The sequence below is a fragment of the Anastrepha obliqua genome, chromosome 2 (genome assembly GCF_027943255.1).
Source record: "Anastrepha obliqua isolate idAnaObli1 chromosome 2, idAnaObli1_1.0, whole genome shotgun sequence".
NCBI classification, from domain to species: Eukaryota; Metazoa; Arthropoda; class Insecta; order Diptera; family Tephritidae; genus Anastrepha; species Anastrepha obliqua.
Genome location: NC_072893.1, coordinates 47,896,297 through 47,917,692, shown reverse-complemented (window position 1 = coordinate 47,917,692; position 21,396 = coordinate 47,896,297). Strand labels below are relative to the sequence as shown.

Genomic DNA, 21,396 nt, shown 5'->3' with positions numbered 1-21,396 from the left:
CTTTCCAAGAAAAGTGCAGCTGAAACGTATCGTATATTGATCAATATTTACGGTTATCACGCTCCATCAAATACAACTAGTAAAGAGTGGTTTTGACGCTTCCAAAGTGGCATTTCGACGTGAGTGATAAAGATCGCCAAGGGGCACCGAAAAAATTCGAAAATACTCAACTACAACAATTATTGGATGAAGACGCACGTCGAACCCTTGATGATATGTCTAAGAGTTGGACGTTGGCAGATAAATCGTCGGCAAATGTTTGCACGCGGTGGGAACGGTCCAGAAAGCAGGTAACTGGGTGTCACATCAATTGAAGGAGAGGAATATCGAGAGACGTTTGGTGACGTGTCAGATGCCTTTTGAAAGGCAAAAAAGGAAAGGTTTTCTGCATCGCATCGTCATTGGCGATGAAAAAAGGTGAACCAGGTCCATCGACAGCGAAAAAAATGTTCATGCTTCATCTATTATAAACTCCTTAAACCATTTGAAACCATCACTGGCGATCGTTACCGACTGCAGCTAGTGCGTTTGAATCAGCTGTCAAAGAAAAGCGGCCGGAATGGGACGGTAGACATGGCAAACTGATTTTGCTGCATGACAACACCAGGCCACACGTTGCTAAATCGGTTCAGAAATATTTAGAGGGATTGAATTGGGAAATCTTTCCCCACCCGCCGGATTCTCCAGACATTGCAACTTCGGATTACCATATGTTTAGATCAATGCAGTCAGTCCTTATTGGAGAGCGGTTCACTTCTTACAAAAGCCACACAAACTGGGATGGATCAAGTCAAAAGAACTCGAATTTTTCGTCAGAGGAATCCGTATGCTGCCTGAAAGATGGAGTAAAGTTGTAGCTTCCAATCCAAATTGTTTAAATAATTCGTAACTTTGGCTAAGAAAGGAAGGAAACTTATTCCCATGCCCAATAATTATTGTTTTTTGTTTAAACAAAAGACTTCTGTAAAAACGCTACGAACTTATTCCCCAACCTAATATAAACTGAAATTGTTTTGTAATTAAATTTTATTTTAGCGATGTTTTCTTCATTTTTATAATAAGTGGCGAGTTTAATATTTGCTAATTTCAAGTTGCCGTAATAAGCAGTACATTTTGATTTCTGGATTGAAAGGTTTAAAGTGAGTGTCGTAAAGTTTTATTTTTCAATAGCTTAGTGAAAGGAAAAGGGTCTACGGCGATTGGAAAACATTTTAGTTTAGTCGAATCTACTATAAGAGTAAGTTACCCCGTTTTTCTGAAAAATTTTGAAATTAACTCCGAAATATAGACGCTACATAAACTCTGCTCCATTTTTTTTCTTGAGCTAGCGAAGTTCGAAAACAATTTATTGTATAAATACAAACTTTAAGCGATGCTAACAAAAATATTTTATTTTACTACACTGTATTTTCCGATATACATAATTTTGATACCTCTGTTAGAAATGATCATGAGTTCAGTAGCAGATGATCAATTAGCAGTAGATGAACTTAAAAAAAGGTAAAGATGCAAGTAAAATTTTGTAAAAAAGGCTTTCCCACGCCAACTTTTGGGTAAGTTAATGAAATTCCCCCAAACTTGGTACACACACAGCTCCTCACCTCACTTAATCTAAATTGCCGTCCCTCCGTCTGATGTTACAAACTATATATATATATGTACTATAGTGGTCCGAATGCTGAAGGGAGATACTGCCTTTGAAAGAGAAGGTTTCAACCCAAATTAGTAGTGATCTCGTTATTTAATTATCACGTCTCGCTAGTGTAACTACTTTGTTCGTGTATTTTGTTTACGTACAGAAATTACATGAATTAAAATGTCCGCACTTCTAAAAGCACTTATACGTATTTGTAAATGTGCAGAAACTTTTTTTACTAACGTTAATGACCATTTTCAATTTATTTATCTATAATTAGCTACTTAGTAAGGCAAAATTTGCCCAACAGCTTCTTGTAGCAGTTAATTTCAATGTTAAGCTACGAAGTCATCATTAGAAATAATATCAAGGCTGCACATACACTACTAGGGGCCAAATGACCAAATATGCAGACTTGAAGTGCATTAACACAGGCATACGCCAAAGTTGACAATCTGCACTTCTCTGCGTAATTACAAACATTTATAGATGCATAAATAATTGGCGCTTGCAGCCTTTTTGAGTATTTGGCCGAGCTTCTCCTTCTATTTGTGGTGTGCGCCTTGATGTTTTCCACAAATGGAGGGATCTACAATTTTATGGCGCCTCCGAACAGCAGATGGCTTTTTATAAGGAATTTTTCATGGCAGAAGTGCACGTGAAGGTTTGCCATTGCCTAGGAGCAACCACTATTAAAAAAACTTTTTCTATTATTTGGCGTTTCATGCCCGGTGTTTCGCACCTGTTCACTTCCCAATGGTAGCGGAGAAAGCTGTGTCGTTGGACTTATTTTTAATGGTCCGTGCTTTTACTGACTTGAAGAGCAGAGGGCTATTAATTTCGTACATAAAATTGTGTTTTTTTTATTGTTTTTGTACACATTTAGATAGGACAAAAATAAAATGAATGGCATTTCCGTAGAATATCGGAAAGAAATATTTTATCTGAGACTTTGTTCTTCGAAAATAAGTGTCACCCTCTTTGTTCAAACGAAAAATTGTTATAACTCGATCGAACAAAAATTTGAACGTCGCTTAAAGACTGGAATTGATGATTTCGGATGAGTTCAAAGTTCAGGCAAAGTAAAGAGTCTTTCAAAAGTACTACCTAGCTGTCAATGAGCGTTGAATAATTCTGAGATGGTACATTTTTAATGACATCTTAGACATTTGTCAAGTTGGCAGATGCACAATTTTACAAAATTTTACTACGCGTTAAAACTATTGCAACTTATTATGAAAATTATCGATCTTTAACCACAACATAAAGCAAAGTTCGTGAGATTTTTGGTGGAAAATATTATTCGAATGAGTGGACAATTGAAAGGTTGGTGAAAAAATTTGAAGAAACTTATTTTTTCGAGTATAGAAAAAAGGACTGGCAGACTAAAAACTTGACGTTCTGTTGAGAATATTGCTGCTGTAGCGCAAAGTATTGCTGAACAACCTTCAACATCGATATCTAGACGTTTTCAGCAATTAGGCATTCATGAATCGACACTTTGACGGACTGTACTCGTAGACGCGCTGATGGTGGACATAACCTGCAAGGCCTCACAACTCTTGACTAGAGGCAGGACACTTACGCTACGATTAACATTGGAGAGATTTTTTCTTTGGAAGTAGTGATTTTATTTCTTTGAACATTTACTCTATCCACTGGCGTCGATTCAAGGCAATACTCTCACCAATATCTCTGAAATCAATAGAGATATTTGAAGGACATACAAATTTATATTTGAGCTAAACAAAATTGGCTACTTCATTTGTCAGGATCTCTTTAGCTTTCCAACGATATCAGCACTATGTACGATTAATTTGTAAAACTTAAAAATAGTGCTAGCAAAAATAAAAACAAGCATCGCTGAAATTACTCGACCTCGACAGCATCGAACAGATATGCAAGTACTCATTGCTCATACGCCCGGGGTGCTCGAAAATCTGCGAATAAAATCGAGAGATGACAACAAAGAAAACACGTTTCTTTTTTATTCAAAATGAGCTTTATTCATCAACGTAATTTCCATCACGAATAACGCAACCATTTCAGCACCGCTCTAACATTTCAATACCACTTTTGTAGAATTATTTATCTTTTGCCTCAATAGGCCTCAGTTTCAGAGATAACATCTTCATTCGAGCGAAATTTCTTACCGGCAAGCATTTTCTAGGTCTGCGAACAGCCAGTAGTCGCTGGGAACCAAAGCTGGCGAATACGGTGGATGTGACTTGTGACACGGTGCGATGATGAAGCAAAACAGTGAGCAGACGCGGCACCCAGTTTGAACAGAGCTTTCTCGTAGTCAAATTCTCATGAAATATAAAGCCAAGACGTGCTTTTGAAATCTTTACGATGTCAGCTAACTCACGTAACTTCACTTTTCCATAACGCAAAACGATTTTGTGGATTTTTTTGATGTATTCAGGTTTTACCGTCTCATTTGGACGTCCACTGCGTTGTGCATCATCTTTGTACGGTGTTCGAGCTCAGCAAACCATCGTTTTATTGTTTTGTTGTTTCTGATGGAATGGAGTCCCCATAATACTTTTCAAGCCATTGCTTCGCTTGAACAGTATTTTTCTGCTTTCCCATTAAGAGTGTAAAATTAAAACACGAAATTCTTTTTGAAAATAATAAAAGTCGCGCCACTGTTAGCACGACAACTTACGAATGAAAAGCATGAAATTTCAACAGCTGTCTCTTTAAGGTTAGTACTAAATGAAAAAGAGCCCATATGTTATATGGACCGAAGACCAAAAGTGACACACATGCAAAGATTTTGCAAATACCACAGCCGAGATGCTAAGATAAAAAATGTATAAATGCTTATTTGACAATTCGTTTGAATGTATTGTATTAGTTGAAAATTTTCATTAAGAGTCACTAGTTTTATCCGAATAAAATTACTTTTCCGTTGTGGAAATTAGAAAAGAAATATTTTGGGAAAGTAACAAGTGTGCTCTTTATTTTGGGTGCCACACGCCGAATCTGCAAAAAAACAGTGGAAAATTGCGTGTTGTACTTCAGTGCCATCCAAAGCTCACATTTGTGGGAATCATTTTCTGTAGTCCAAACGTCTTTGCTGCTTCAGGCGTGAAGCGAAAGCGTTTGAGCCCATACGCAGTTTCTTTAGGTCGATGAATTTTACGAAGTCGGACTAGAGTACATCTCTGATTATATTATTAAAAAACTTAATTTAATAACATAAATTTCAGACGAGATTGGATGGTCAAAGATGGTCCAAAAAGTATGAAATTTGATCAAACCAAATGCACAATTTATAAAAAATTTTGGAAAATGTATTTTTTTAGGAATTAATTGAAAAAAAGCAATGCTCCAACTGACATATGTACAGGGTTGGCCATATTAAACTGACCCATGTGATTATTAAAAAAATATGGAAAAAGAAACATTTTTTTGTGTTTCATTGTGAAAAACATTTAATTTAGTTCAAGGAGATTCGTTTACATCACTTTTTGAATATGATATCGCGCAAGTGGTCGCCCTTAGCTCGTATAGCGTAATGTGCCCGTTTTTCGGCGTTTTCCATAGTTTTGGCCAGCGTCTCGGCCGATATGGCGGCTATTTCCCGTCGGATATTGGCCTTAAGTGCGCCTAGTGTCTTTGGCTTGTTGACGTAAACCTTAGATTTCAAATTACAGTAAAAAGTTATAGGGTTACTCAATGGGTCAGTTTAATATGGCCAACCCTGTAGATGTAAAAAGGTTTCATATTCGAATCAGATATTTCAACAGAATTTTGAAGCAAAAGCAAAACAGACCAAAGTTTACTATAAATAAAAAACTTTATAAAATAGCTACGTAGCCGAATGGGTTGGTGCGCGACTACCATTCGGAATTCACAGAGAGAACGTTGGTTCGAATCTCGGTGAAACACCAAAATTAAGAAAAACATTTTTCTAATAGCGGTCGCCCCTCGGCAGGCAATGGCAAACCTCCGAGTGTATTTCTGCCATGAAAAAACTCCTCATAAAAATATCTGCCGTTCGGAGTCGGCTTGAAACTGTAGGTCCCTCCGTTTGTGGAACAACATCAAGGCGCACACTACAAATAGGAGGAGGAGCTCGGCCAAACACCCAAAAAGAGTGTACGCGCCAATTATATATATAATATTATATATATATATATATTATAAGTTTTATTCTAAACGTATTGTAATTTATACTCTTTCATAAAATTTTGACTAAAATATCGTACGAAATTCTTAGGTACTACTAAGCCACATAAATCACTTCACACACAAATTGTCAAATAAGCAGATTATCAGTGGTTGGCTCACTGAGTAAATACTAAAAGTATTTTTTGTAAACGCAAAAGACTTTATTGCTGCTTACCCGATTGAGTAGGTGCCGAAAAATTACAAGTATTAGGTTGGGGAATAAGTTCGTAGCGTTTTTACCGAAGTCTTTTATTTAAACAAAAACAATATTTTTTTCAATAAGTTAATCAATTATATATTCGCCGATGCTGTTTATAACCTCGTCCCACCTCTCGACCAACTCATTGATGCCGTTCCGCCAAAAATCGCTTGGTCTGGTTTCAAAGAAGTTGTTGACAGTCAGTTTTCAGGGATCTCTTTGTTATCGAAGGTAACGCCCTTCATATGGTTTGACAGGGAGCGGTCGATGCAAGGTCTTGAGAATACGGCTGATTCGAGCTCTTGGAGTGCAGCTTTGACGCCTTGTGCAACATGGGGCCTGGGGCAACAAGGCAGCCAAGATGCTGACAAGCTATTCCCAATTTTTCGGTAAATCTTATTGAATGAAAATGGATGAGAATCGTTTTAGGATCGAAGCTAATTTTTTCCGCTAATTCTCGACTGGTTTGGCGACGGTTTTCCTTCAAAAGTGATTTGAGAACTCATCGAATTCAGAAGGCCTTTCGTCCTGTCGACTCGCCTATGACACCTTCTCCATGTCTCTTCTCGCAAATGTCCCGGGCTGCTTTGACCTCGATGAAAAGCAAAGAAGAGCAGGTGTCGAAAATGTTGATTTCTGCCTCCTGGGTATTCCATTTATATGCATCAAAATTAATAAAAATTAAATAACTCAAAAATAAAATTTGCAAAAGCTCACGCTAAAGAGTTAAGGCAGTTCTAGGTGTTCTTTACATCCATAAACGTTGTATGTCAGTGGCACAAATGGTGTGAGATTTGAGAAGACTGTCTATACGCGGGCTTCCTAAACAAGCCTATATGTATGCTTGTCCAAGAAATTTTTGGATGAAATACAAACCGCACAACTTCAAAATCGCATTAAAAGAGACCTTACAGTCTCCCGTATTGTTGTTCTTTTTGACTGGCGCGATAACTGCTTAATCGATTTTGGTCGAGTTTAACAATAACGAGTTTCTCGTGCTAACCAGCGCCAGTTAGACACAAAAAGTGAAGTGATATTTCCAATGCAAAATAGACCTTCCTCCTTCTCCGCTACTACCAACACAGACCGTATCAAATACTTTCAGAGCTGAAGCGTCTTTATTCTGTAGCAGTGTCGTTATTTAAAACCCACACCAAGTAGCTGGAAAATATTAAAATACGCATTACTACTTTCAATTCTAACTTTCTTCACAGCTTTTTCTACTGCACATGGATGAAATCACTGCAATTTGCGCGAACGGAACTGAAGCGGTTGCACCAGTTGGTTGTTCAACTATCATTGTGAACAATGAAAAATCGGTGAGTTTTCGAATTGCAAATAATCTAATTTTAAATCAAAACATATAATTGGGCAACTTCAGCGCATTCTCGCTCACACCGAAGACGCACTGACAGCAACACTCAATCATTACTATTTCGTGGTGGCGCATATCATCAATGATACACCGCAGGGCAAACACAAGGTCAAGGAGGAGCATTTCATGTCACTTTGCTATGCCGGTCATTTACCTGGCTACACGATGAACTACAATCACCATGGATTGGTGTTCACCATTAACACACTGGCTGCATCGGATTTGAAAAGTGGCAAAACTCGTAAGGAAAATTATTTTACATTCAATGTTTTAATACCTGTAGATCTACTACAAAAATCTATAAAATGCATAGATTATAAATTAATGGATTAGTAATCTCTTGCAGCTCGCCATTTTATCACACGCGCCCTTTTGAGTGCAGAAAACTACGACCAGGCACTTAATATACTCAAAGATGAAGGAGTTGGTGCTGGCGACGGTTGCTCCATTAACCTATCTTTCATTAAGTAAATATAATATTTACCCTTTATTTTATCTTAATGAAATAATTTTTGTGTTAAATTTCCTTTCAAGCGACGAGTCTGGCAAATTCTACAATATCGAAATGGCGCCTGTACCGGAAGATGGCACAGAATCGCGTCTGGATATTAAGGAGGTATGCACTGGTGAACACAATTGTCACGCCAACAGGTATGCATATGTTTTTTGCTTTGAGAATACCTACACTAAGCGAAATAGCTATATGGAACACTGAACAAAAAAGAGGTTGTCTGCAAAGTCGGTTTACTGACGATAGTTTAACGTGATAACGTCATAAGAAAATACTGATTGAATGGTTGCATTTTTCAAAAGAAAATTTTAATTTTATTTGTTTGATACATATTTTGTATGGATATAGAGAATGAGTTAACATTAACATAACATATACTTTAACATAACATAACATAACATAACATAACACAACATAACATAACATAACATAACATGACATAACACAACACAACACAACACAACACAACACAACACAACACAACATAACATAACATAACATAACATAACATAACATAACATAACATAACATAACATAATATAACATAACATAACATAACATAACATAACATAACATAACATAACATAACATAACATAACATAACATAACATAACATAACATAACATAACATAACATAACATAACATAACATAACATAACATAACATAACATAACATAACATAACATAACATAACATAACATAACATAACATAACATAACATAACATAACATAACATAACATAACATAACATAACATAACATAACATAACATAACATAACATAACATAACATAACATAACATAACATAACATAACATAACATAACATAACAAATTACCCCGTATTAAAGCACTTATCAACAGCTTTCATTTGATACCCATATTGTACATACACAACCAAAGGTTACCCGGGTCCACGTTTTGACCTATATCTCGAGACCCCAGTCACGGAGCAGATAGAAATAGTCTGAACTAAAGCATTCACCAACAGCTTCCATTTGATACCCATATTGTACATACACATCCGAAGGTTACCCGGGTCAACGTTTTGACCTATATCTCGAGACCCTATCTACCAATAGGTATTCAAACTATACGGAAATCATCTTCAATACCTACTTAACAATGTGTGTAAGTTTGGTTTAATTCGGTTCAAAGACACGGCGGGTCCACGTTTTGGCATATATTTCGAGACCCTAGTCATCAATAGGTATGAAAATTACCCCGTATTAAAACACTTATCAACAGCTTTCATTTGATATCCATATTGTACAAACACATTCTAGGGTCCACGTTTTGGTCTCTATCTCGAGACCCTAGTCACGGAACGGATAGAAATACTCTGAACTAAAGCTTTCACCAACAGCTTCCATTTGATACCCATATTGTACATACACATCCGAAGGTTACCCGGGTCCACGTTTTGACCTATATCTCGAGACCATATCTACCAATATGTACCCAAACAATACGGAAATCATCTTCAATACCTACTTAACAATGTGTGTAAGTTTGGTTTAATTCGGTGCAAAGACACGGCGGGTCCACGTTTTGGCATATATTTCCAGACCCTAGTCATCAATAGGTATGAAAATTACCCCGTATTAAAGCACTTATCAACAGCTTTCATTTGATACCCATATTGTACATACACATCCGAAGGTTACCCGGGTCAACGTTTTGACCTATATCTCGAGACCCCAGTCACGGAGCAGATAGAAATAGTCTGAACTAAAGCATTCACCAACAGCTTCCATTTGATACCCATATTGTACATACACATCCGAAGGTTACCCGGGTCAACGTTTTGACCTATATCTCGAGACCCTATCTACCAATAGGTATTCAAACTATACGGAAATCATCTTCAATACCTCCTTAACAATGTGTGTAAGTTTGGTTTAATTCGGTGCAAAGACACGGCGGGTCCACGTTTTGGCATATATTTCCAGACCCTAGTCATCAATAGGTAAGAAAATTACCCCCTATTAAAGCACTTATCAACAGCTTTCATTTGATATCCATATTGTACAAACACATTCTAGGGTCCACGTTTTGGTCTCTATCTCGAGACCCTAGTCACGGAGCGGATGGAAATACTCTGAACTAAAGCATTCACCAACAGCTTCCATTTGATACCCATATTGTACATACACATCCGAAGGTTACCCGGGTCAACGTTTTGACCTATATCTCGAGACCCTATCTACCAATAGGTATTCAAACTATACGGAAATCATCTTCAATACCTACTTAACAATGTGTGTAAGTTTGGTTTAATTCGGTGCAAAGACACGGCGGGTCCACGTTTTGGCATATATTTCCAGACCCTAGTCATCAATAGGTATGAAAATTACCCCGTATTAAAGCACTTATCAACAGCTTTCATTTGATACCCATATTGTACATACACATCCGAAGGTTACCCGGGTCCACGTTTTGACCTATATCTCGAGCCCTATTTCCAAAATAAAATATAATCCATGTTACTCGTGATGTAGCTTTCGAATGGTGAAAGAATTTTTAAAATCGGTCCAGTAGTTTTTGAGCCTATTCATTACAACCAAACAAACAAAGTTTTCCTCTTTATAATATTAGTATAGATATGGTAAATATTACCATACATTTTTTCCTTCAGATATAATAAAAAAATAATAATAATAACATTAAAACAACAGGTATTATTAACAAACTTGGTTTTATTTTAAATTCTTCAAGTGAATCAAATTAATAATAATCAATAAGAAGGCATATGCAAATACAAATACGTGAATTTATATATGTACATTTGCGCATATACATACATACATATATACGCTCACGTAACTACATATGAGCAAGGTAACTACATATGAGCAAGGTAACTACATATAAGCAAGGTAACTACATATGAGCAAGGTAACACTAATATGAGCAAGGTAACTACATATGAGCAAGGTAACTACATATGAGCAAGGTAACTACATATGAGCAAGGTAACTACATATGAGCAAGGTAACTACATATGAGCAAGGTAACTACATATGAGCAAGGTAACACTAATATGAGCAAGGTAACTACATATGAGCAAGGTAACTACATATGAACAGTAATGAGCAAGGTAACACTAATATGAGCAAGGTAACTACATATGAACAGTAATGAGCAAGGTAACGACACATTTTTTCGTGCGTGCAGCCTGTTAAATCGAATTATAAGACGTTATCACGTCAAAAAGATATCTTTAATAAAATAATTAGAGGTTAAATCTTTTTACCTTTCCGTTTAGGGAAGAAAACAAAAGTAAGAATAAAACATTTAAAAAAAAGGAGGTTGAATTAGTTTTAAAGGTGACACACAGATGGTGCTATTTATCACTTTATCGCGTTGGCAATACTGAATATATATTCATGACAAAGCCTCATCCCTAGGCTTTGTTTATCAGTATCTGTCATTTCGCTGAAGTATAAACAACGCAGTGTTTTCGTGCTCCGAGTATGTCAACTTTCGTGCCGTCGAAACGCAATTTGCGGGAAGCTTTGCTTTTCTGCTTCAATTTGAAAAAAAATACAGCCCAAGCCCGTGAATTGCTGCAGGAGGCCTACCCAGACCATACTCCGTCGATTTCAACATGTGAGTACTGGTTTCGACGATTCAAAAGTGGTGATTTTCACACCGAAGACAAGGAGCGTCTTGGCCAGCCCAAAAAGTTCGAGGACGCGGAATTGGGGGAATTGGTAAACGACGACTCGTGCCAAACCCAAGAAGAGCTTGCTGAATCATTGGGCGTTGATAAATCAACCGTTTGCAAGCGTCTAAAAGCGATGGGAATGATCCAAAAGCAAGGACATTGGGTCCCGTACGAGTTGAAGCTGCGCGACGTCGAACGGCGATTTTTTACGTGCGAATTGCTGATCGAGCGACAAAATCGGAAGGGTTTTTTGCATCGGGTGGTGACTGGCGACGAAAAATGGATCCACTACGATAACCCAAAACGGAAAAAATCATGGGGTTTGCCCGGCCATGCATCAACGTCGACGGCCAAGCAGAATATTCACGGCAAGAAAATCATGCTCTGCATTTGGTGGGATCAGGTCGGCGTCGTATATTTTGAGCTGCTCCAACCGGGCGAAACAATCACGGGGGATCGTTACCGACTGCAATTGATGCGTTTAAGCCGGGCATTGAAAGAAAAACGGCCGGAAATGGTAAAAAGGCACGACAAGGTTATTTTGCAACATGACAACGCTCGGCCGCATGTTGCTCAACCTGTCAAAAAATACCTTGGAACGCTTGGCTAGGAAGTGTTACCCCATCCGCCGTATAGTCCAGACATAGCTCCCTCCGATTATCATTTGTTCCGGCATATGAGTCTCGATTTGGCGGACCAGCGGTTCTCCTCGTACGAGGCTACCAAAATATGGGTTGAGTCATGGATAGCCAAGCAGCGGCCAGAATTTTGGAGAAACGGCATCCGGAAATTGCCCGAAAGATGGGCGAAAGTTGTAGCTAGCCAATACTTCGAATAAAATATTTTGTACCGTTTTTTCACAATAAAGCCCCAAATCTTCGAAAAAAACCTTTAAAACTAATTTAACCTCCCAATATTTCAGCCTTTTATGGTAAAAATTTAATAATTTGCAAGGCCAGAAAAGAAAATAGATAAAACGAGGGCTGAAAAGCCCGGACCTACCAAAGAAAACACGTTTTGTTTTGCTCAAAATTAGTTTTATTCATCAACGTAAGGACACTATGCAATTATACACGCAAGGTCCAATAAATCTCTTATTTGCATCAAACTTTCCACATAAGTGCAACTCTGTCCACCGAGCCATAAGGCCCAATAATAGGCTCGGAAGATGGGCTACCGACTACTGGCCTTTTTGTCGACCAATCCACAACAACTCCAATACATCTTTTTCTCGAATACGATGCCTACCAAGAAGGAACAGTACACATCTCAGTCTCGCACAGTCAGAAGAAAGGTATATACGCTCAGCGCAACTCAGCTACATCTTAGGTTTACTGAGGGAACGGAATAAGGGTAAGGTAGAGTGAAGGGTAGAGGGCACAAAAGGCCTTTAGGTCGAAGTGCACACCTTTTTACAGTACCATTACTAAGTTACTATTACTAAGGTTCAATAAATTTAGTAAATCATAGTTTAGTTAAAATATAGTGCACCACATTGGTCAGCTTTAATATTCCTCACGAGCTATAAAGCTCAAATAAATAAACTTGCAAGCGAGCTAACTCCGAGGCTCTTCCTAAGCTCAACGGATATTTTATATTGAATGACCTGAATTTGTTGTTTTTTGAATGCTAATTTTATAACATTTCAGATATGAGCGCTTGTGCACCAAAGAGGCCAATCCCTGGTTACTAGAATCGAGCAAATCGCGCATGAATACTTTCGACGGCTATCAGCCACCAAACTGCAAGGATGACGTCGTACAAATGCTGAGCGACTGCAGCGGCGGCGACTATTGTGTCTTCAACGAGAATAATTCACTGGATGAATTGGTTAAAACAATTGCTGTTGGTGTTTTTGATTTGAATGAAAAAACGGTTGCCTTATACTCAGACAATCCGGGCAAGACCAAGCCACACTGTGTACTGCCACTTATACTGAAGCAGTGAACTAAATATTTATAAACTTATCCATAGCTATATAAATTGTACGCAATGATAAGAAGAATAGCTTCATACACGTCTTCATATTTAAATAAAAATGTTAGTGTTTAATTAAAAAATATTATATATACAGCTGTAAATGAACCAATGTACTTATACAACTACAACTATAGAAATCATTGTGGCCTTAAAAACAATCTTAAAAATGGCGAAAATAAAGTAAACTGAATAAATAAATTATTTTCAATAGTTTTTTTCGCTAGTTTTTACAAAAATAAAAAAAATATTTCCAAAATTTAGGAGATTATAAGTTACCGAAACTGCTAAGGACTATTATTTAAGGGATTAGGGGTAGTCAGAGGCCCAAAAAAATTATGACTTTCAATAATTTTTTTCGCTAGTTTTTACAAAAATAAAAGCATAGTATTAATATTGGGTTATCCGGAAAATAATTGCCGATTTTTTAAAAGAAAGTAAATACATTTTTATTAAAACTTAGAATGAACTGTAATCAATTATATATTTTCCATTTTGTTGGATAACCTTTTGCCATCTTTCCGCCAAACTCATTATTCCACGCTCATAGAACTTCTGGCCTTTATTTGCAAATAACTGAACCAAGTGAGATTTTATATTCTCATCATTTCCGAAAGTTTTATCATTTAAGGAGTTCTGCAAAGACCGAAACAAATGGTAGTCTGATGGTGCAAGGTCAGGGCTATATGGTAGATGCATCAAAAGTTCCCAGACAAGCTCTCTCAGTTTTTTGCGAGTGACCAAAGATGTAAGCGGTCTAGCGTTGTCCTGATGAAATATGACACCTTTACGATTGATCGCTTTTCGTTGATGGCTCTATTCAATTTGTGCAATTGTTGGCAGTAGACATCCGAGTTAATCGTTTGGTTCCTCTGAAGTAGCTCAAAATATACCACACTTTTCAAATCCCACCAAATTGACGGCATAATCATCATGAATATCAGCTTTTGAAGTGGTTTCTGGCGCTTCATCATGCTTGGACCATGATCGTTTTCTATTGACGTTATTATAAACAATCCATTTTCCATCACCAGTGATAATCCGTTTCAAAAATGGATCGAAGAAGCATTTACAAGCGTTGATTCGGTTTGTTAAATGAATTTCTTTCAATTCAAGTGGTACCCAAACATCAAGCGTTTTTACTACTCAAGACTCTTTATATGCTCATAAACAGTTGGTTTTGGTGTATTTAACTTCTCTCCAATCTCACGCAAAGTTACATGCGGATTCAATTCGATTAAAGTTTTGATAACGTCTTCAACGTCTGAACGTAGCTTAAGTGAAAAATCTCCAGAACGGAATTTGATAAACCGATTTCAACACTGTCTTTCTTTAAAGGCTTTATCGCCATACAAATCACGCAACTTTTTAGCAACCTTCTCTGCGCTTTTTCCTTTATGGAAATAATAAAGTAAAATATGACGAAAATGCTCGTTTGTGGACTCCATATTAAAATTCACGCCAAACAAACAAATATAAATAAAATTACGAGCACTTTTTCTCTAAAGCAAGCTAAAAGTGACAGCTAATAACTGTCAAGAGAAAAAATAAATAGTCACGAGCTGTTCAAAACAATTATTAACGCCGTCTATATGTAAAATCGGCAATTACTTTCCGGACAACCCAATACATCATGTTTCGACTTGACTTTAGCAAAATTTGAAAAAAAAATTAATAATTATAAAAGTTATCGCTGTTTATGTGGAGCCCGTTTCCCTAGAAATCCCTTGGGATGATCATCACAAGTCCTTTGAGATTCATCTAAAATCAATCGGACAAGAGAAATTAGTTTTATTAATAGATAATCTTGTGCCTCAACGAAGCTTTTTTTCAAAATTAACAATATCGCGGCCTCAGAAAAAATTTTTCAGATTGTCGAGAAAAAACCGACACTTTTGAAAAAAAAAATCCTTCGATCAGGCCCGAGTTTTTTATGTTTTTCAAAAGCAGTATACATTTTTTTGAAGTCTCCCAAGCGGTTTTTAAGTTATAGTGATCACCAGTTCAAAAAACATAGTTTTGAGGAAAACGCATTTAAACGGATTCACTTCGAATTTTCACACAATATTTTTAAGAAATTATACTTTAAGAAAATGTAAAAAAATGGAATTTTTTGAAAATTCTATCTACCCCTAACCCCTTAAGTGCGGATTCAGAGGAATTTCATTGAAATCTGTTTAGAAAATGTTGTCTGCTTAAATTTTAATCTAATTATTCTGAATCCATAAAGACCCTGAGAAGGCAAAAAATTTTCCTATAGCGACTCAGCCATAACAGAGCCAAGTAAATGAGTTCCTGGACCAGCCAATTAAATGGGTTACAAGGACTACTACGGATGCACCAGCAAAAAAATACATTAATCTGCTTGCAAACTGTAGATCAATGGCATATTCGGCATTACAATAAATACAGTCTACCTAATAAAGAAAGATCCGATTGGAGATACTTTTTCCAATAGTGTTTTTTGACATCACGCGTGACTACTGTCAAAGTAAATATATAATTTTAAAGTAAATGAGGTTCTCGTGCAGCACAGTGGTATCACAATGGACCTTTACGGCCTAAGTGAGTTGGTCGTACAGACCGACTACCACCATAACCTAATCTAACCTACATAAATTTTTTCAGTATTCATTGACATTCCATCATGGAAAGACTTACGGCTCAAAAACGTTTACAAATCGTATAATTGTATTACGGGACAACTTATAGTGTTCAACGATGAGGCCCATTTTGTCGCTTAATGGCTACGTCAATAAGCAAAATTGCCGTATTTGGGCTGAAGAGCCTTTATATTCATCAAAATCAACCACTTGGTGCGTTCTATGGACTGGAGGAATCATCGGCCCATATTTTTTCAAAGACTAGGCTGGCGCAAATGTAATAGTGAGTGGCGAACGCTATCGCGCCATAATAAACGACTTCTCGATGTTGCAAATTTAAGCCCATAATCTCCACAACATTTAGTTCCAACAAGACGGCGTTGCTTGTCATAGAGCCCGTGAAACAATAGATTTACTGCGTCGTCGTTTCGGTGAGCAACTTGTCTCGTCTCGGACCAGTAGATTGGCCACCAAGATCGAGTGATATCACGAATTTGGACTTTCATTTGTGGGGGTATGTAAAGTCTAAATGCTTTGTGGATAAATCAGCTTCGATTGATGTATTAGAAGTTAATATTACTAAAGTTATTCACGAAACACCGACCGAAGTCCTCCAGCGAGTCATTCAAAATTGGTGTTTACGAATGGCCGAATTACGGCGCAGTTGCGGCCAACATTTGAACCAACATTTGGGATTATCTTTAAAAAATAAATGTCATGAATGTTTCTACACCAAAATAATACAATAAATATTGCCCAATCAATTTCAATCTTCGTTGTTTTATTTCAATTTAAAATCCGATACCTCTGAATTTCTCACTCTTTAGAAGCGTGAACGCCATTACCTAGAAACTGTTAGACCAATTCAATTCTAACAAACTGCATTGTATGGGTTTGCAATATTTATTTACAAAATACGAGCAATTTGGATTCAAACAAAGTACCGGAATGCGCAAAGCGTTGTTCACCCTTCAAGTTCTAGTACAAAAATGTAAAGACATCCAGAAAGATATTTTTATATGCTTCATTAACTATGAAAAGTCTTTTGATAAGGTACTACAAACAAAACTATTTGTCATATTAAGGCAAATGGGCATTGAAGAAAAAGAAATACGGTGCATTTCCAACTTGTACAGGGGCCAATTTGAGAACGTAAGACTAAAGAAGGATGTGACGAGTGATGTTGCAGTTACGATGGGAGTTCGCCAAGGATGTGTTTTACCACCAATTCTCGTCAATTTATATTCGGAATATATATTTGAAGAAGCTTTGGATTCAGTCAACTTAGGAATGAAAGCCAATTAATGACCTGCAATATCTAGTTAAAGAAGTCAGCGAAAAAAGGCCTTAGATTAACACCCAAAAAACTTAATTCATGGTTGTTTTAAAAAACTCTGAAATCATCAGAGTAGATGACAGTCCGATTCAAAAAGTATCGCGATTTAAGTACCAAGGTTGTTAGCTTAGCGAAAGGGAAGTTTGCTGTCGGATTGAAGCAGCGAGGGATGCTTTCTTTAATTAAAGGAAAGTTCTCTCCAATAAAAGCTTGAGTATGAAATAACGTCTTCAAAAACTTAAATATTACGTTTGGTATGGAGACACTAAAGGTTACGAGCATGAATAAATTAGAAGTAACAAAGAAGTCTTAACGAAACTCAGAAAGAATATACGAGGTGTGTTCAAAAAATAAGGTGATGGTTTCAAATTTCGCGGGCTACAGGTACGTACATTCGACTTTCGATTATTATTTTTGGTTTAGTTTGTCTGTGACAGGCATAAATGAGAGGCGTGTTTTGTGTGTTCGGGGATTTTCTGCTATCGGAAAAAAATAGATCAATGAAGTTGCATCAAATTTTGTGTAAAAAAATGGAGTTAAGTGCTCAAAAACACTTGAAATGGTGACAGTGGCATACGGCGAGAGTACTCTGAGTCCAAAAAATGTTTGCAAGTGGTACAAGCTATTCACAAAAGGTCGAGAGGATGTGAATGACGACGCTCGCTCTGGACGCTCCAGCCCAACAACAACCGATGGAAAGGTTGAGAAAGTGAAGAAAATTGTTATGAAGAATCGTTGAATTACAATTAGAGAAGTAGCTGAGGATGTCGGCATATCAGTTGGCTCGTGCCGCGCGATCTTTTTGGAAATTTTGGGCATGAAGCGTGTGGCAGCGAAGTTTGTTCCAAGTTCGTTTGACCAAAAACCACGTCGCATGAGCATCGCTCAGGAATTGTTGAATGACGTCAACCATGATCAAGATTTGCTTCAAAGTTTCATTACTGGTGACGACGAATCATGGGTATATGGTTGTAGCATCGAAACCAAAGTCCAATCTTCCGAATGGAAGAGTCCAGGAGAACCAAGAGTCGATAGCAGAAAATCGTCGAACACGCAAAACACTTGTCTTATTTATGCCTCTCATAAACAAACTAAACTAAAACAAATAATTGAAAGTCGAATGTATGAAGCCTGCGAAATTTGAAAACTTCACCTTATTCTTTGAACACACCTCGTATATACGATACAAAACAAATTTACTGATTTTTTTACAAATACTGTTTAAATCATCGAAGTTTAATCAACAACCACTTTACCCACCATGACTGTCAATGACTTTTTGTATTCGATTTGGTATGAAATTGATAATCCTACGGCAGGTTCTTCGATGTTTTACCATAAATCCTTCTCATTTTTTAACGTTTACTTCCCGATTCGCTTTTTTTAAATCTCACCAATGGTTTTCAATGGGGTTAGGTTATTTTGTAAAAACCATTCACGTACTAACATTGAGCAATGTTTTGGGTCATTATCTTGCATGAAAAGCCACCGAAGTGGCATATTCTCCTTAGCAAATGGTAGCATCACTTTTAAAATATATCCTTGTAGTCTAATCTAAATGAATTTGTTTGTTTTATGGGTTATGAAGTGCATAGGTCCTACTCTATGCCAGTAGAAGCATGCCCAAATGATTATGTTGCCGCCACTGTGCTTGACCGTTTTTTTTTTTTTTGGGAACCGCGTTGAGAACTCTTGTTGTTGTTGTTGTTGTAGAAGCATAAATATTCCCCATACATATATGGGGAAGGCTGCTGAAGGATAGTTCTTGGCCGGATATAAGTCCGGATCGTTCTGGTACCGTAGAACCGACTGTCGTGGGAACGTTGAGAACTCTTGTTCTTTAGGACGTCTGACATTTAGCCCCGCATCATTTCCAAATGAATTTATTTTTTTTGTTTCATCGCTCGAACGTATGTTATACCACTCTGGTCCACACCATGACTCTTGAGCTAAAGTTTTCCTCTTTCTTAAATTTGCTTGTTTCAACAAAAAGGTTTTGCTAGCTATTCTGCCTGGTAGGTTCATGTTGTTCAACGCCGTACAGTTCTCGCTGATACTACTTTGTTGGTTTCAGCTGCAATGGCCTTTGAAGACTTAAAAGCATCCCTCTTTGCAAGAGTCATAATTAAATTAACAGTAGTGCAAGTCATTCTCTGTTTGCTCGCACGTCATTCTGTTGATTTTTTGGGCTTAACGACATCAACAACAAAATAAATTTATACGATGTTTTGTTTTTTTGTTTCGAAGATTGACAAGCCTCCGGTCCTCAATTGTGCAATGCTGCGCATGACCCATCTTTTAAGGAAATTTATATTAACTTTTAGTTATTAAATGAACTGTCTAATGCGCTACTTGCGTTACATTCAATATTTTTGACGTAACACATTACCTAACGAGTGCACATATTTGAGCTTTTCGTTAAACCTCACACAGCTCGCGTGTACATACATTCGATTGTGCCGATGACCGTTAATTTTAATTTCGAATCAAATAAAGTTAGATTCCTTTGTTTCAGCTAAAATTTTATAGAATTGCATTTTGCAGTTGTTCTTTTGTCACGTCTGTTCGTTCTTTGTCTAGAGTCTCTTACGACATTCCTAGTGGATTAGTACATATTTCAAAATTTCTTTTGACTTTGAGTATATTAGATCACAAATACATAGACATATTTTTGTACTAAACTAACAAATGTAATTTTATTCAGCTCTATTCAAGCATTGCCAAAATATGTTCCGTTATAAAAGCAGCTTCATCTATTCGCCACTCGCTAAAGCTTGGCGAAACGAAGAGGCCTAATAGTTTTATTTGGAAGCTATATATTCCAGGCAAGGTAAAACACTTGTTGAAAAACCGTTAGTGTACTTGCTTTAGTGCGTTTTACATTTTGTGTGTCTTTTTAGAAAAATTTGTTTATATTTTTCAACCCGCATATTATGTGAAACATGAATAAGAGTGCATATATTCTGCATATATATTCAGAAGAGAACTTTGCGTATAGCCTTTCAGACATTTCCAGCGAACATGAAGAAAGTAACCCAAAGAACGAATGTTCTGATTATATTTTTCCCGCACCAAGTCAAAGACTTCCACTACAATTACCAGCTTCAAATGGTTCTGAAGATGAAGCTGCCAATGGAAATTCTGATTGGTCAGAAACTGGTATCCTAAGATATAAACAGGATTTTCATGGTACTCCAGGGGTGAAAATATTGCCCGGAAATGCTGACAGAATAGAGTAAAAGTTGTTTGTCCTGATAATAAATATGGGATTAGTAAGAAAAAATTATATTGCTGATTACTGGTCTACTAACCCTTATATTGAAACGCCAATTTTTCGTAAAATTATGAGCCGTAATAAATTCCAGCAAATGCTGTCCTTTCTTCATTTCTCTGATAATGAAAATATAACGTCAAGTTCAAATCGCTTGGTGAAAATTCAAAACATCAACTATTTCAAAAAAATATATAACTATCATTAGAGATAAATATAACCTTCATAGAATCTACACCAAAAAAATTGTAGGGAGTTGAGAAGAAAAGTACCTAAAATTACAAAATCACCCGTAACACCGAAACGCAGCATTTCACCCCAATTTTTTGTTCCTATCACCATCTCCTGTCTTCCCACGTACACGGTCCCACGAAAAGCGGTACATCCTGTTTTCGATTCTTTTGAACTTCGACAGGAAACAGAGAAACTTTAATGGTAGGTAAAATGCAAGAGTTACCCACAAAGTATAGTTGTATTTAAGTGGCCACGCAAAATTACACTTTATGAAAATAACTGCATCTGTGCAACCAATAACGCGACTTAATAATCAGCCCTATCATGCAATTCATCGTAGACTGTTTTTCGTAGAAACTAAGAAATTGTAATCATACAATTCGAATAGCCCCGAAGGTACATTCGGAA

At 37.0% G+C, this 21,396-nt stretch overlaps 1 protein-coding gene across 1 annotated transcript in view; it reads left to right on the top strand.

The window, feature by feature from the left end:
- The window catches only part of LOC129238675 (beta-alanyl-dopamine/carcinine hydrolase), a 74,398-nt gene extending 60,650 nt beyond the window's left edge, over positions 1 to 13,748 (top strand). Inside the window, exons 4-8 of the mRNA XM_054873776.1 lie at positions 7,229 to 7,333; positions 7,396 to 7,630; positions 7,736 to 7,856; positions 7,924 to 8,040; positions 13,217 to 13,748. Of these exons, the coding sequence (XP_054729751.1) occupies positions 7,229 to 7,333; positions 7,396 to 7,630; positions 7,736 to 7,856; positions 7,924 to 8,040; positions 13,217 to 13,514 (876 nt within the window). The 3' untranslated portion in view covers positions 13,515 to 13,748. The remainder of the gene's footprint in view (positions 1 to 7,228; positions 7,334 to 7,395; positions 7,631 to 7,735; positions 7,857 to 7,923; positions 8,041 to 13,216) is intronic.
- The last annotated feature ends 7,648 nt before the right edge of the window (positions 13,749 to 21,396 follow it).